At 25.5% G+C, this 15174-nt stretch overlaps 3 protein-coding genes across 8 annotated transcripts; 2 read left to right on the forward strand and 1 right to left on the reverse strand.

Annotated features, from left to right (window-relative positions):
- On the forward strand, positions 1-8937 carry LOC112681219 (diacylglycerol kinase epsilon-like). Of its 5 annotated transcripts, none has more exons than XM_025551484.1 (10): positions 1-51; positions 1256-1306; positions 3588-3765; positions 3835-4012; positions 4074-4204; positions 4545-4689; positions 4742-4959; positions 5020-5162; positions 5227-5710; positions 5798-6076. In XM_025551484.1, exons 3-10 carry the CDS (start codon positions 3592-3594, stop codon positions 5918-5920), a joined length of 1596 nt encoding a protein of 531 aa, XP_025407269.1. In that variant the 5' UTR covers positions 1-51; positions 1256-1306; positions 3588-3591; the 3' UTR covers positions 5921-6076. The 5 variants fall into 5 exon arrangements, with proteins under 5 accessions (XP_025407269.1, XP_025407270.1, XP_025407268.1 ...); XM_025551483.1 differs by lacking the exons at positions 1-51; positions 1256-1306 and adding exons at positions 3002-3404; positions 8927-8937 and having other exon boundaries at positions 5798-5924; XM_025551482.1 differs by lacking the exons at positions 1-51; positions 1256-1306 and adding exons at positions 3002-3404; positions 6718-6940 and having other exon boundaries at positions 5798-5924.
- A 402-nt stretch (positions 8938-9339) lies between these two features.
- Positions 9340-10543, reverse strand: LOC112681214. 2 transcript variants are annotated; one of them, XM_025551475.1, is made up of 2 exons: positions 10355-10543; positions 9340-10052 (listed from the first exon to the last, which is right to left on the reverse strand). In XM_025551475.1, exon 2 carries the CDS (start codon positions 10025-10027, stop codon positions 9341-9343), a length of 687 nt encoding a protein of 228 aa, XP_025407260.1. In that variant the 5' UTR covers positions 10028-10052; positions 10355-10543; the 3' UTR covers position 9340. The 2 variants fall into 2 exon arrangements, with proteins under 2 accessions (XP_025407260.1, XP_025407262.1); XM_025551477.1 differs by lacking the exon at positions 10355-10543 and adding an exon at positions 10116-10280.
- Positions 10544-11045: 502 nt separating this feature from the next.
- LOC112681223 (interaptin-like) lies at positions 11046-14399 on the forward strand. The gene is made up of 8 exons (XM_025551489.1): positions 11046-11150; positions 11235-11305; positions 11403-11556; positions 11833-11973; positions 12044-12140; positions 13125-13241; positions 13302-13601; positions 14238-14399. The coding sequence occupies exons 1-8, from the start codon at positions 11066-11068 to the stop codon at positions 14377-14379; spliced, it is 1107 nt and encodes a 368-aa protein (XP_025407274.1). The 5' UTR covers positions 11046-11065; the 3' UTR covers positions 14380-14399.
- The last annotated feature ends 775 nt before the right edge of the window (positions 14400-15174 follow it).

Below are 15174 nucleotides of genomic sequence, written 5' to 3' on the forward strand. Positions count from 1 at the left end.
TGGATATCTTTATTATGTTTCAAAGTAAACTAGGGATTATTCGGGTGCCAGGTAACAATTTTAATTTTTTTTATAAATTTTACATTTTTCAAATTTAATGTAAATAAATTAAAATTATTTAACTTAAGCCCCCCATACACGGTCAGTCTTGAATTACAATCAACATGATTGACAGTCGAAACTAATCATTGACTGACGATTGATAACTTCCATACACAATCAATCAAGAATGACAATCGTTCAATTTTTTTGTCAGTTCAAAAGTGTACACTTTACGAATAAGTACTTATTCGTGCTGTTTTGTATTGTTTTGTGCTGTGTACATTTAATTAATTTTTTTATATACCTATATTTATTTATAGGTATTTTTATAAATATTTTTGAGTTTGTCAATTTATTAAAATGGATAAAGATGCACTTATTGGTATTGCCATTTATCTCGCGTGTGATGAACCCAAAAAGAGAAAGAAAAGATTCTGGGTTAAAGAATGGTTGCCGAAAAAAAACTCATTCTCTGATCATAATTTACGACAAAAAAAGACAAAACAAGACTCGACTGCTCCACACAATTCGACTAGATCGACTGATAAATTGTACATTCATAGACATACACGGTCAATCATGAATGTCAATCATCTTGACTGATGATAAAAATTCAAACATGTTTGAATTTCATCAGTCATAAAATTTGACTGTCAGTCATTATCAGTCATATACATATACGGTCAGTCATGAATGTCAATCACGTTGATTGTCATTCAAAACTGATCGTGTATGGGGGCCTTTACATAAAATATTATTCAATATATATTAATCATATTTTTCAAATTAAGTATAAATAATAAACCCTTAAAAAATAGCGTTCATAATTATAAAAAGTATTTCAATTTAAATTAATCAACTCAATTTTAAATCAAAATATTCAAATTTCAATTCATTTATTTTTATGTTTCTTTTCATAACTTGTTTTATTTTTTGTTTTAACCTATGTCAAGTTTAATTGGGGAGCCAGGTATATACTAAATTTTTTATTTGAATTTTATATGTATAATATATAATGGTATAAATATCAAACTCATTTTATTTACATAAAATATCATAAACATTTAAATCATATGATTCAAATTAAATATTAATAATATACTCTTAAAAAATAGCGTTCATTATTATAAAAAATATTTCAATTTAAAGTAATTATTTCAATTTTATTTCTATATATTCTAATTTTAATTAATTTGTTTTTGTTTCATTTCAGATCATGGATTTTTTTGTGTTTAACATTCATATGGATTCATTCGGGAGCCAGGTAACTATTTTAATTATTTTTTTGAATAATAAACATTTTATATTTAATGTTATTAAAATTAAAATTATTTAGCATGCATAAAATATCATAAAATGTTAATATAATGTGATTAAAATTAACTTATATTAATAAACACTTTACAAATCGCCTTCATCATTTTAAAATATAATTAAATATCAATTAACCACTTTAATATAATTTGAAATATATAAAATTTGTATTCATTTATTTCTATGTTTCTTTTCGTAACTTGTATTTGTTTTTTATTTTTTTTAACCTAAATCAATTTCAATTCGGGAGCAGGGTATACACCAAATTTTTTATTTGAATTTAATATCTTTAATGTATAATTGGGCGGTACTGGTTTGCGCACAAATATCAAAAAGACAACTTGTTTGGGCACAAAACTACCACTCGTTTGGGAACAGTCGAGTCGTAATCATACACATGGTGTGCGCACAGTTACCTTTTAGACTTTAATAGTTTAATACCCTGTAAATTAATATTTCTTTATTATTAAAGTACTTACATCAATTTTCCTTCCCCCTTAACAGACTTAGGACTGTCTATGAATGTATTCATAGGTGTGGTTAAAATTGTATGTTAATTGCTTATTAATAATTGTAATAAATAATATTTAATACTTGTTCAAGATAAAAATGCATGTTAATTTTAATTTTAATATAAGTGATTTGTTTTTTAATGTAAAGACAATGGTATACGTATAAACGTTATTTTATCAATAAAATTTGTTTCTTCTCCATCCTGTTATCAACTGAAAATATATTTTAAAAACATTGTTGGACAAAAAGATTGGTTGACGAGGAAACACGATGTTTGAAACATCACAGCAACATAATCATACTATCGGCGTCCACGAAAAAACAATTTACGGAAGAGACCACGTGATTATGATTGTAGCAATACTACCGATACCAATAAAGTATCGATGCTTTTCTTTTGATACAAGTACTTTTTGTATTCGATACCATGGTTATGATACTTATATCGACAAGAAAATACTGGTATCGAATAAACAGTATTGAATCAATTACCAACCGACATATTGGTTTAAAAATCAAAATACTCGAATGGTATCGTACAATAATTATTTTCTAATAAAATAGTTCGTGAGCGTGGTGGTGGATTTGTTTACATAAATCAGTCATCATACTATAGTCTATACTCTATACGATTATATTGTTATTTCCACGGACCAGAAACCGCAGTCCACAATAGAATAGCGTCAATAGGTTTCAATAGGAACGATTATTCATATCGGTCGTCTTTATATTTTTATTCTTATCATTATTTTAATTCGATTCGATACGACGATACGAAGAAGTAAAATGATCAATACTTTTCTCTCGATACTTCCTCATATCGGTTCTTTCGTTAGGATATTTTTATTCGATTCGACACCAAGTAAAAATATTGATACTTTTCTTTCGATACTACGTTGCTACCTACCGGAGCTCACGGACGTATTGTGTACAAATAAAGGATAATTTATCTATCTGTGTGATTTATTTTGATAATAACGTCAATGCGATCAATAAAATACACTTCGGTTACGGTCGAAGGCCAATAATCGTCTCCTACCCGTCTCACACAGATAAAGACCACTGTAAAATAGTTTCGACGCAATCAACTTCGCGTATCTCGCGATAAACGTCGTTCGGGGTCGTATTGATAGAAGCTGTTATCAACTCTTCACGTTAATATTTCATTTTCGAAATTGATAATGAATGGTGGTACCCACACGCTTCGGTATTATTTCAAATAGTGTTTAAATGTGTCAGACGTGTGAAACATGAACATGAAACTGTATAATAAATTATACGTACCTACCAAGGTTGCGGGATTCCATATCACCCGTGTTAATTCTGCAGCCTTTGAGCGTTGTACGCCGAATAGTTAGATAATATGCTCGCGTTAAATGTGCACCGCTTCATCCGTGTCAGTTGTACATTCCAATTTCGTCGGCGTAGGAATATCTACCTTCCGAACACGAGTCGAAAATAAATATTAATCGATAATTGGTCAAACACCTACGATTACTAATTAACTTACTGACTTCTGTTCTCACGTACATTATGTGAGTATCTCATGTACAGTCTTCATCAATTGATTCGTTCAATATTTGTCTTTACTTTATTGAAAACATATAACAATTTATGTATAAAAAAAAATAGTGTTTATTATTTTTTTTTTCTGTACATTAATTTCAATTCCAATTTCTATAGACTTGAATTTTTACTATTTATTCTTTTAATTGCAGATTAATGATGTATTTGGACATGGATGACTTGGTGACGTCTAGTATAATTGCTTTTTTAACTGCGAGCATAGTGTTCATTTTGAGTATTAAGGTGTTCAGATCATTCTTCAATGGTAATGTTGCCGATAAAAGCTTGTCATCCCATATATGGGTTGAGAAACCCACATATATAGTTAGTGTAAGTATTTTATCACTTAAGAAATTTCTTTTAATCTTAATGTTTCTGAGGATAAATATTTAATCATAGGACCCTAATGCCTGTGTTGTTTGTGAAACATTAACACATGGATCAAAAGTGCGCTACTGTGATAGTTGTAGAATTTTTGTTGATTTGGGTTGCATAAAAAAAGCTGACAAACAAATATGTTGTAAAATGCTGAGTACCAACAGACCCTTAAAAGAATTCACTCATCATTGGAACAAGTGTAATACATCTAAATATTAAATAACATTTACCTTTTAATATTAATTAGATGTTTATTGTAGCTCTGTCAGTTGATGTTATGTGTTCTGTTTGTTCTTCGGATGATGAAACTGATAATATTCTTGGACAATTTTTTCAATGTATATGGTGCCAGAAATTTGTGCATGAAAAGTGTGTAATTCAATTTGAACAAGTAATAAAATAGCTTTATTTTCTATAATTATTAACAATAATTAAACTAAAAGATTATAAATGTAATAGTACTTATAATATATAAATATATAATATGTTTAATATACATATTTATATTTATATTTATAGTATTTATAATAGTACCTTACATTTTATTCATCATGAGTTATTGATCAGTATCAAAAAAAAAAAAAAAAATTAATTTTACTTGGTTTTGGAATTTTAATTTAGTATTCTTTTAGGTAGCACAACCAAATGTTTATAAATTAAAAATAGTTTATTTAAATATTAATTATATATTCCAAGTATGAATTATTGATGATAAAATTGTTTTTTTTTAGAAATGTGATTTTGGAGTACATCGAAATTATATTATACCACCATTTTGTATAAAAACAAGTAATAGGTTTAAAAATGTATCTAAACAAACCATTGAAAAAGTAGTTCATCCTGGTTGGGAAAATTGGACACCATTAATAATATTTGGTAAGTCAATAAATGTATTGTTTTATCATTTTATATCAATTTTCTATTTTAGCAAACAAAAAATCTGGTAATAATGATGGAGCTCTAATAATATCACATTTCCGACGTTTATTGAATCCCATTCAAGTATACGATGTGATTGATTGTCCTCCAGAAAAAGCTTTGGTATGGCTAAAAAATACACAATTAGAATGTATTTACGTATTAGTAGCTGGTGGTGATGGAACGGTAGCTGGTATATTGAATGGCATCCATAATTTAAAATTAAAAGTATTAATAAAATTATTATTTGTAGCATCAATATATTATATTTAATTAAAAATTTTTTAGGTTGATCCTGCTGTAGGAATTATACCACTTGGTACAGGAAATGACTTGTCCAGGGTTTTAGGGTGGGGAACTTCTTATTCTGATTTAGATTGTTCTGTCATATTTGATTTTCTCAACAATGTTTCTATTATAAAATTAGATAGGTTAGTTTTTAATTTTATTATTTTAACAATGACATCAGTGTAGAGTATTCTTTTTTTTTATTAGGTGGAAAGTGAACATTATGTCAAATGTGTTGAAGAAAATAAAAATAACTAACACTATTACAATGTATAATTACTTGGGTATTGGTTTGGATGCTCAGATAACATTAGACTTTCATCGTACTAGAAAATCACCATTGTACTTATTTAATAGTACATTGTTCAATAAGATGATTTATGTTGGATGTGGCACTCAACAATTTCTTGAACATCAGTGTCAGGGCTTACCTGATATGATCGAGCTGTATATGGATGGCAGAAAAATTACTTTACCAGATATTGAGTCTATCGTCATAGTCAATATTGAATCTTGGGGTGCTGGTGTAAATTTGTGGCAATTAGGAGCTGATGATGGCAATGAATTTGGATCACAGTTCATTGATGATGGAAAGTTAGAAGTGCTTGGTGTACGATCTTCAATACATATCGCACAATTAAAAATAGGAATTGCTAAACCTATTAGAATTGGTCAAGCATCTATGATTAGAGTAGGGGATTTGTATTAATTTTACCTAGTTTATATTTCTATTTTGTCTAATGATTTTTATATTTTTGATTAAAATAATTTTGAACAGGTGAAATTATTGCAAAAGTTACCAGTTCAGATAGATGGTGAGCCTTGGCTTCAGCCAAAATGTGAGATTGTGCTCCAGAGGACTAATCAAGCTACAGTGTTGAAGTTGTCTAACATAATTTAATAAAGTAAATTAATTAATTTAAATATAGTTATAATGTTGTAAAATTATTAAAAATTCATCCCAAGTAATAAGCAATAAGAGTATAATAACATATAATATTATTATACTCTTTGTATGTATTTTTAATACATTTACAACAATATTCCTATGTTATACGAGTATAAAATGATTTTTAATTTAATTTAAACTATGTTTAGTTCAAACCGTCCATTGATATATCATGTTTTGATATTATGCAAGTTTGTAATTAAAAGAGATAGGATCTAATAGTATTATAAATAATAGATAATTATTTAATTAAACTTTTAGATTATTTAAATTAATATAATTACCTATATTTTATGCACCAATAACAAAAATTAACATTTAGAATTTCAGTAATTCCAATGATTTTGATTTAATCTATTAATTTAGAGAAAATTACCAATAACATTTTATAGTATTATTATTTTACTTGTGTTCATTAGAGAACCTAATTATAGTAATAGTAATATAATATAAAAGATTATTAAAAAATAAAAAGATTATCTATTGATGTTGGCATAAAATAAGTCTTAAGTACATGTTAAAAAGTAGTAATATGTGAAAAAAGAGAGTAGAGATAAAGCCATATAAAATATATTTTAATGTTTCAGAAATTTTTTTTTTAATTGATAGTAAAAGTATAATGGCATTAAACAGTTAGTAAGCACCTCACATATAACAAATATATTATTAAGTTAGCATACATATATATATATATATATATATAACAATGCATATAATAATATTTTTTGTTTTTTGTATTATCTGTATAGAGATAAGCTGATAATTGTATGGCTAATATTCTTAGACAATGGAAACTGAAAATTGTAATCGTTTCATACATAAGAATCCTCAAAATTATTATTTTCTATTTAGTAAGACTTGAAACTATGCCTGCATATCAAGTTATCATAAAATACTATTTTAAGAGTAAAAACTAAAAAGTTATTAAATACCTAATACTGAACTATTTATACTATTTGAATGATAATTATAATGTAAAATCACTAGTTTGCATTCCTATAGATAGTAAATTATTAGGAAGTATTAATATTTATTATAGTATTAATACTTTTATAATTATTATGGATCACAAAAACTTAACTTAAGTATGAGATATATTATTAAACTGTATTTATTTATTTATTTATTTTTTTGAGATACCAATTTTTCTCATAAGTTATTATTTTGTTTTATACATATTGTGTAGTCAGGGATGGCAACTTTTTCTAATATTGCATGCCAAAAATGCTAAAAATTACCTTATTTTTTTCTTTCTACTTTGTTATTAAAAATATTGTGTATTAATATATAATTTAAATGTATTTAATTATAATTTTTTCTTTTTTTTAAAAATGTAATATTTAATTGCACTTTAAAAATGCACTTGATGATAATTAATTTATATTCGGCTTATAATTTGTAACTTTTAAATAAAGTGCTTGTGACTTTACTGCATTAATCCATTGGTCGGTTTTTTTAATCAGGTTTAATAAAATTTTTTCCAAGAAGAGTGATTCGCATAAGTTGATTAATAAATGACAAATTAGCTAAAGCTATTATTTTTAAAGTTTTTCGTTATGGTTTTATTATTATTATTTTTTTTTTAATTAAATATAATTTACTAAATATTTATATTGTTCACATGCCTTTATTATTTCTCTGCCTGCCATTTCATGCATGTGTTCCACATGAATTTGTCATCCCTGTTATAGATTGAGCATACAATTTATATTTATTGTATTATATAGTTTAAAATAATAACTGATAGGTTTTTATGTAAAATAGTTATAATTTTTGTTTAAAAGACTGATTTATTCATTAATAGTATATAAATACAAATATATATGTATATTTATAGTTTTTTTTTTTAAATAAAAAAAATACTCTCAATTTATTAACTAGTTTTTAATTTTACCATTATTTTTAATATACTTAATATTATTAAACAATTAATATAGGTTTATTTACACTCATAATTTCAATTAGTTCTAAATAAATGTGACAAAAATATTAAATAATTTAAATTGCACACTACTCAAACCTAAATAAATAAATAACCTAAATAAAATAAATAAGTTGATCAAATATAATAATTATTTATTTCAAAGTTTCTCATGAAGCGATTATTAGTAAGATAGGTTACATTTATATAGAAAAGATTTTTTTGTTTGTGGTTTAAACTTCCAAACTTTAATTATTTATAATAATTTAGGAATCTATTGTAGTTTATTAGTTTATAATAATAATAGTGATTTTAAATTTCTAAAGACTATTGAATTATTATAAGCATTTAATTTTGAAGGTATTTTTAGCTTTCTAAATTATGAATCTGTAAGTGATCATAGATATTTTAATAAAATAGATACACATATTATGAAAGTTGACTATGTAGCTAAATATAGTGTGACTATGTAGTGTTAAAAATAAGTATTTGGAAATAATATATACCTACTAAAATGTTGTTAGTTAAAAATATAAAATTTAAAATATGAAACGTTTCATTCAATTTCTTAAAATATGAGGTTTACCATTATTATCTTAAAAATTGCTATGGTTTTCCAAGGATTTAATAATGTTTGATTAATATTTAAAAATGTAAAGGATGATTAAAATAAGTTGCCATATATTAACATATAATCATATAATGTTACATAATCGTTTTATATTAAAAATAAGATGTTTTTTTTAATTTTTCACATGTATAAAAATTAATTAATTTCAGATGTATACAATTTAAAATTAGTAAATACTAATATTTTAATAAAATATAGTATTCATACTTGTTTTATATAGTTATTATTGTAACCATCTTTTAGACTAATAAAAAAATATAACAAATCAGGACTGAAATATATACTGCCGACTATTCTTTTAAGCAAGTTCTTTATTAAATTTTAGTTTCTCCTAGATTTTATTATGTTCATTTTTTTGAATAGGATAAATAATTATACATTAATATTAGTTCCTTTCAAATTGCAGATTTTTAATGAAAAAAATTGTTATTTTCTATAATATAACTTTAAATGGACAATTCTGCAATTATTTTAAGATAATTCAGAAAAAAATTTACATTTTAAAATTAAATTTAAAATATTTATAAAATAATAAATTAAACTTCCACGTAAAATGTGTAAAATTCTTTCAGTTACCTAATGTTGTTTTATTATTTATTTATGTAATTATAATAAATGTTGTAAAGTTATTTATTACTTTTAATAAGCTTATGTATAATTTATTTTTTATTTTTTTTATTAAATGTTATGATTATGTTTTTTTTTATTTACATACAATTAATAAAGTTTTTGTTAATAATCATTTATTTACAATATAGTATTAATGTTACACAAATAATATACAGATATTTCTTAATATATAATTATTTGAAAATTGGTGTCATCTGACTGTTTTTGAATTTAATGATAGTGTAAGACCATTATCAAATAATTTATACAAGTAAGATACATCTTCTATTTGATAAATTGATTCGTTTGAAGTGATCCTCATTGTGCCCGTTGCCGAATTGGAAAATCCTGTGACTAATGGTGCTAATGATACTCTTATATCAGCCAAATGTGATGCTGCTGATGTTAGCCTTTTGGCCGTTTCATCAAATTTGTGTTTCCAACACCCAAATACTAGGTATAAACGTTGATGGCGTTTTGTAAACATGAGAAAACCAATTATTTCTTCTAGCTTTTCACCCAAAAATAACAGCGCGCTAATATCGTCCACAATCATATACACATTACCGACCGGGTGTTGTTCTAACAGATTTTGAGCGCATTCGACTAAACGACCAACCGTCATTACAGACTCGATAAATGTGAACCTCTTTTTGTTTGTCATCAACAGTAGGTTGTAATGGAACTTAAGGCCCACATTCTGGTAATGACCGTACGTGTCTCTAATTCCAACCATGCACACGGGACTGTCTGTCTTGTTGAACACGTACCACATGTAAAACGACAAGATTATGTCGGCTTTGCTAGTGTCCGTTTCTTCGGCGCATACCATCCGTCGTTCCGGCAAGTCGGGTTTGAGCACCAATTTCAGCTCTTCCAAAACATTCACGTTTGACATCGTGTAGGCAATGATCGTCGAAATACTATTACAAAACAAATTTTATTTTTTTTAAAAAAAAAGTTTTTACCGTTCGTCGCTATCATACCACAGGGCACACGGTTGGCGAAATTTTAAAACATGTCACGGCGCATTTAACCATCCGACCATCAGATATCAGATATATGATAATAAGTTAATATTGATAACAAATTGTAACAATGATAACAATCATGGTAATATAAAATTTTCGCATTAAAATTCGTATGTTTAATTATCGAATAATAGTATAATTATAATTAATTTGCGAAGAACTAATAACTATGTAAGGTTTAAATTCTAAGGTACCTGTCTAAGACAACCGTAGATTTGAGATTGAGGAAAATAATTTTGAATCGCTTTAATAGCAGCTTGTTCAAAATCACAAGACGATAAAGATATTGTGTTTTTATTAAAGTTATACTGCGATAAGGTAGAGCAGTACGAATGTTATAACTTATTAGTATAGTGTATACAATTTTAGAAAATAACACCTGGCGCCGAAATGTCCTAGATCGGTAACATATATCAGAGTATGTATACAGAGAACAACAGAGTCAACTGCCTGTTTATAACATTAAAATATACTCTTATGCCTATATATCAGGACACACCCGACATTGTAATGTGCATTGGTCAGCATTTTGCTTTCCTTACAATAAGATATAATTATATTTCTAATTTACAGTATGACTATATTACTTATAATCTACATAATACAGGGTGTGTTGTTTTCTTTCAACATTGTGAAACAAAACTTAAAACTGTTTTTTAATATCAGTTTTATATTTTTGCTAGGTAACACTATAAATTCAATTAATTATTGATTAAAATACGACCACTGAATACAACAAAAATAGCGATACCAAATAAAAATTATAATGAAAAAAGTAATTCATATTTTTGACAGTTACATTTCCATCATTAACGTTAATATCAGTATTATTTTAGGTAAAAGTAAATGAAAAACTGTTAAAGCAGAACTAAAATATTTTAAAAAGTGAAATCAAAGATCATACAATGCAAGATTACACTAAAACAAAAATCTGTGGAAATACTGTGAGAAATGAAAATATGTCAAGAAAACCCATAACAGATATGAATGGTATTCATACAGTTTAATATTTTGTTAATGACGTTTGTTAATTATATCTATTTTACTGGAACCTATTTTTTGTTATCAAATCAGCGATAAAACGATGGAATCAGATTTTGTCCAAGACGAAGATTTTCGGATGTAATCGAGCAACTTCTACGAGAGTAATAATTTTATTGACGTTGATTATAGTTTTATTTTAATTTCATTGATATATTACAATATATTTTATATACTTGATTGTGTTTGTATTATTTTTAGGATACCACTGTAATTCCGAAATGTGCAAAAATTGTTGGTGATATATCACCGATGAGAAATACACAAAATCAAAAAAAAAAAATTAAAAATTTAAGAGTTGAAACTGCTGAACAAGTTGTTAATAGACATGTGAAATATAAACGAAATACTGATGGTTAATTTTTATGTTTTCATCTAATGATATGTATACGCATGGGCACAACTAGAGCCTAAATATTGGGGGTGCTGAAATTGCTGAAAATAAAATTAAATGGTATTTAACTGTAATTGCTATAGATTATATAGATCTGAAAAAAAATAGTGCTACATTTGTACTCAGAGGTGTTTAAAACCTTATTGCTCCCCCTAATTGCGCCTATCTGTATATGTACTTCATTTATCGCATAAAACAATGTACGATAAAAAAAATAAAAGCTGAAAACCAATATAGATACGGTAGAAAATTCGCAAGTTACATCAACTACCAAAAAAAGTGATTCCACGAATGATGAAATGAAAAAGTTGGACTTTGATGTAGAACTAACGAATGAACAATTGAAAACAGTCAAGAATGAGTGGTCAAACGAAAAATGTAATAATACCGTATTAATGAATTCGATTTATGCAACTGTTTAGGCTTGATTAAAAACCATCTATTTTAGATAAAAGTCAAACCATGGAGATGGAAAATGATAATGAATTATCCTATAAAGAAAAACTGGATGAAGTTTTAACTGAAAAATGTCACCTTCTACAACGGTACTTTTAGTGTTATACGAGTAGATGCAAAAATTAAACATAATATTTTGTGGTAAATCTGATAGAAATCCTTCCGTAATTGACTGTAAGCAATTTCATTATTTAGTGTTCTTTACATGAATACTAATTTTTTGCCGAATGGTTCTAATATAATAATAATAATATAATAATAAATATAATATATTTATTGTTATTTTACCCATCATTGAAACTATAAACGTGTGATTTGTTTGTTATTATAAAATTTTATTAAGAAAATTTAAAATATTAATATTTGCGGATTTTTATTCTTTATTAGGTTCATTATACTTTTTAAATGAAAATATTTTAAAAATTTATATTCATTAAATATAATAATATCTTAGAACATATATGTGAAGTTTTAATATTTTAACGACTTTTATATGTTCTAGTGCATAAATATCCAATACTGTTAATGATATAGTAATTACAATTTAATTTTAAACAATATATATGTATATACATATTAGGATGGTTCTTATATGTATATATATTGATTTTGTTAAAAAAAAATTGTTTTTTAATATTTTTCTTAGATAAATTAAATTTACGAAAAATATTGTTATAATATTTTTTTTATAGATATTAATGTATTCCTTAATTATGATTCTATACATTTTTATGCTAATTGCAATAGTTTTTTTTATACATCTGAAAAACAATTGAACTATCCTCTTCTGCCATTTTTCAAATATAAGTCGTTACTAGAAGGGGTTGAATATTGTCTTCCAAATTTTACCCAAATGGCTTTCTCATGTGACAAATCTAGTGAGTATGGACTAAATAAGTTTGAAATTAAGGACCACCCTAACATATATATAATAATCTAATAATTATAAGCGATCGTGGAACATAATTTTTAGTTTTTCAAATCAAGGGTTTACGTTTAAGTTTTTCAAATATTATAGATTAAGTACTTAAAGATAATTCACTCATTTATTCTACTGAACATTTTTTTCATAGTTTGAAGGAGTGTGAAATGTTGCTAGAGAATGCAAATAAAAAAATGATTTCTATATCAAACAAATCTGATCGAATGGTGGACAAACAGATAGAAAAATTTAATACAATTAATGAAGAGTAAAAATTGCAGTTTAAAGTTAAAATATGTTACATTATTCGATTTTTTATTATTTTCAGACGGCTTAATGAATGGAATGAATATCAAAAAAAATTGGAAAACCAAAACACTGAATATCAAAAAGCACTGTGCCGAAAAGAACAGTTCATCAAGCACCTAGAATTTAATATTGACTCCTTAACGCAAGATTTGGAGAATAATAAAATACACGTTAAATGCACTAAATCAAATTTGCATGAATCGAATGAATTAGAAGCGTGTAAAAATAAATTAGAAACACTTGCTAACATAGTAGCAAATATGACGTGTAAGTTTGCAACAGCTGAATCATCATATCAACATGAAATCACAGAAATGAGGTAAAATTTATTATACAAGTCAGATATAGGATATTAGGTTTAGTAATAAATTAACATATCTGACTTACATACTTTTTCGCAAATTTTTTTGGGCTATTTATTTATCGTATATTTTTGTATATTTTTATTGTTATTATATTTTTTAAATTGTTTTTTTTTTTTAATTATCTTCAAAGCTTATCAAAGTGTTACCAAGCAATATTTCATATGACTTAGTTGGTTTTAAGTTAATATCGAACATTTTTATACTAATTAATTAATAAATAATAAATAAAACAAGATGTCTCATAAAGTTTGACTGTATTATAGAAGTATTTGTATTGGAAACTTTACTTTATCTCTAAAAATCTAAAAATCAGTAAATATTTTTAGAACATCTCGTTAAATTTATTTTACATATTAATGAATAATTGTTTATTAAACCAAGTGAAGATTACATTTAATTTTATATTTAATTTAACAATACAGAAAGTAAGGTCCAAAAAATATTTTTTCTTAAACTAGTTTTTTAGTAACTTCGAAATATTTAACGCTAATATATATAAGAAAAAAGCTAATATTACGTTTACATAGTCGGCATAGTTAATATTTTTGTTTAGTACAAAATCATGAGTAAAATCTTTATTTAATGTACAGGTATACGATTCAAGAAAAAGATAAATTAATAGATTCATTAAAACTTAAGCTAATTCATCAGCCAGATACGACGTACAACTTGATGAGCAATTCAACAGCCGAAGTTGACGAAGGTTTATTATACGATTACAATTGTAAATAGTGAAAAAGAAGAAAAAAAAACCTATTTTTATTTATTTGTTTTTGCTAAATATTTTGTATGTAAATTGTATGATTTTTTTATGGCCATTCCCTAAAACTGTGCGAATTCAGTTTTAGCGCTAAATTCAAAATTCTATGGTGGTGCTTTGGTACTGGTTAAATGTCTCCCAAGAGTACTATTTTTCTGATTTCTATTTTAGTCGCAAACCTACCAAATGTATACACAAAATTTCATTAAAATCGGTTAAGCCGTTTTGGAGGAGTATGGTAACAAACACTGTGACACGAGAATTTTATATATTCGATATATAATATAAATTATTGATAAAAATATCAACAATGTTTAACAATTTGTTTTATTTTATCATGATTTGAATCTATAATCGTATTTTTTTAATCACCTAGTTGTTTAATATAGGCCAAACCAATTTACAATGCTGGGGTGGATCTGAATCCTGATTTAGGGGGGGGGGTGAATAGGAATATTTATGAGTGATATATGGAGTACAATGAATAAATAACCGTTATTTAACCAATTTATTGAAAAATAAGTACAACGTTTAATTCAAATAATTAACTAGGTAAGTACCTACAAAAATTCACTATTCAAAAATATTAATTACAATAGTAATTTACTATTTCTTTTTTTTTCATTTGCAAACTTATTAATGACTTCTTCTATATTTACAATATAATATATATATATATATATAAAAAATATTAAATAAATCTGTAAAAAAAAGCCCAAGGGGGGGAGGCGATTGTTATGTTCTCAAAACATTTCTACTTTTAACCC

Source organism: Sipha flava, unplaced genomic scaffold (genome assembly GCF_003268045.1).
Source record: "Sipha flava isolate LNK unplaced genomic scaffold, YSA_version1 18806_pilon_pilon, whole genome shotgun sequence".
Taxonomy (NCBI): Eukaryota; Metazoa; Arthropoda; class Insecta; order Hemiptera; family Aphididae; genus Sipha; species Sipha flava.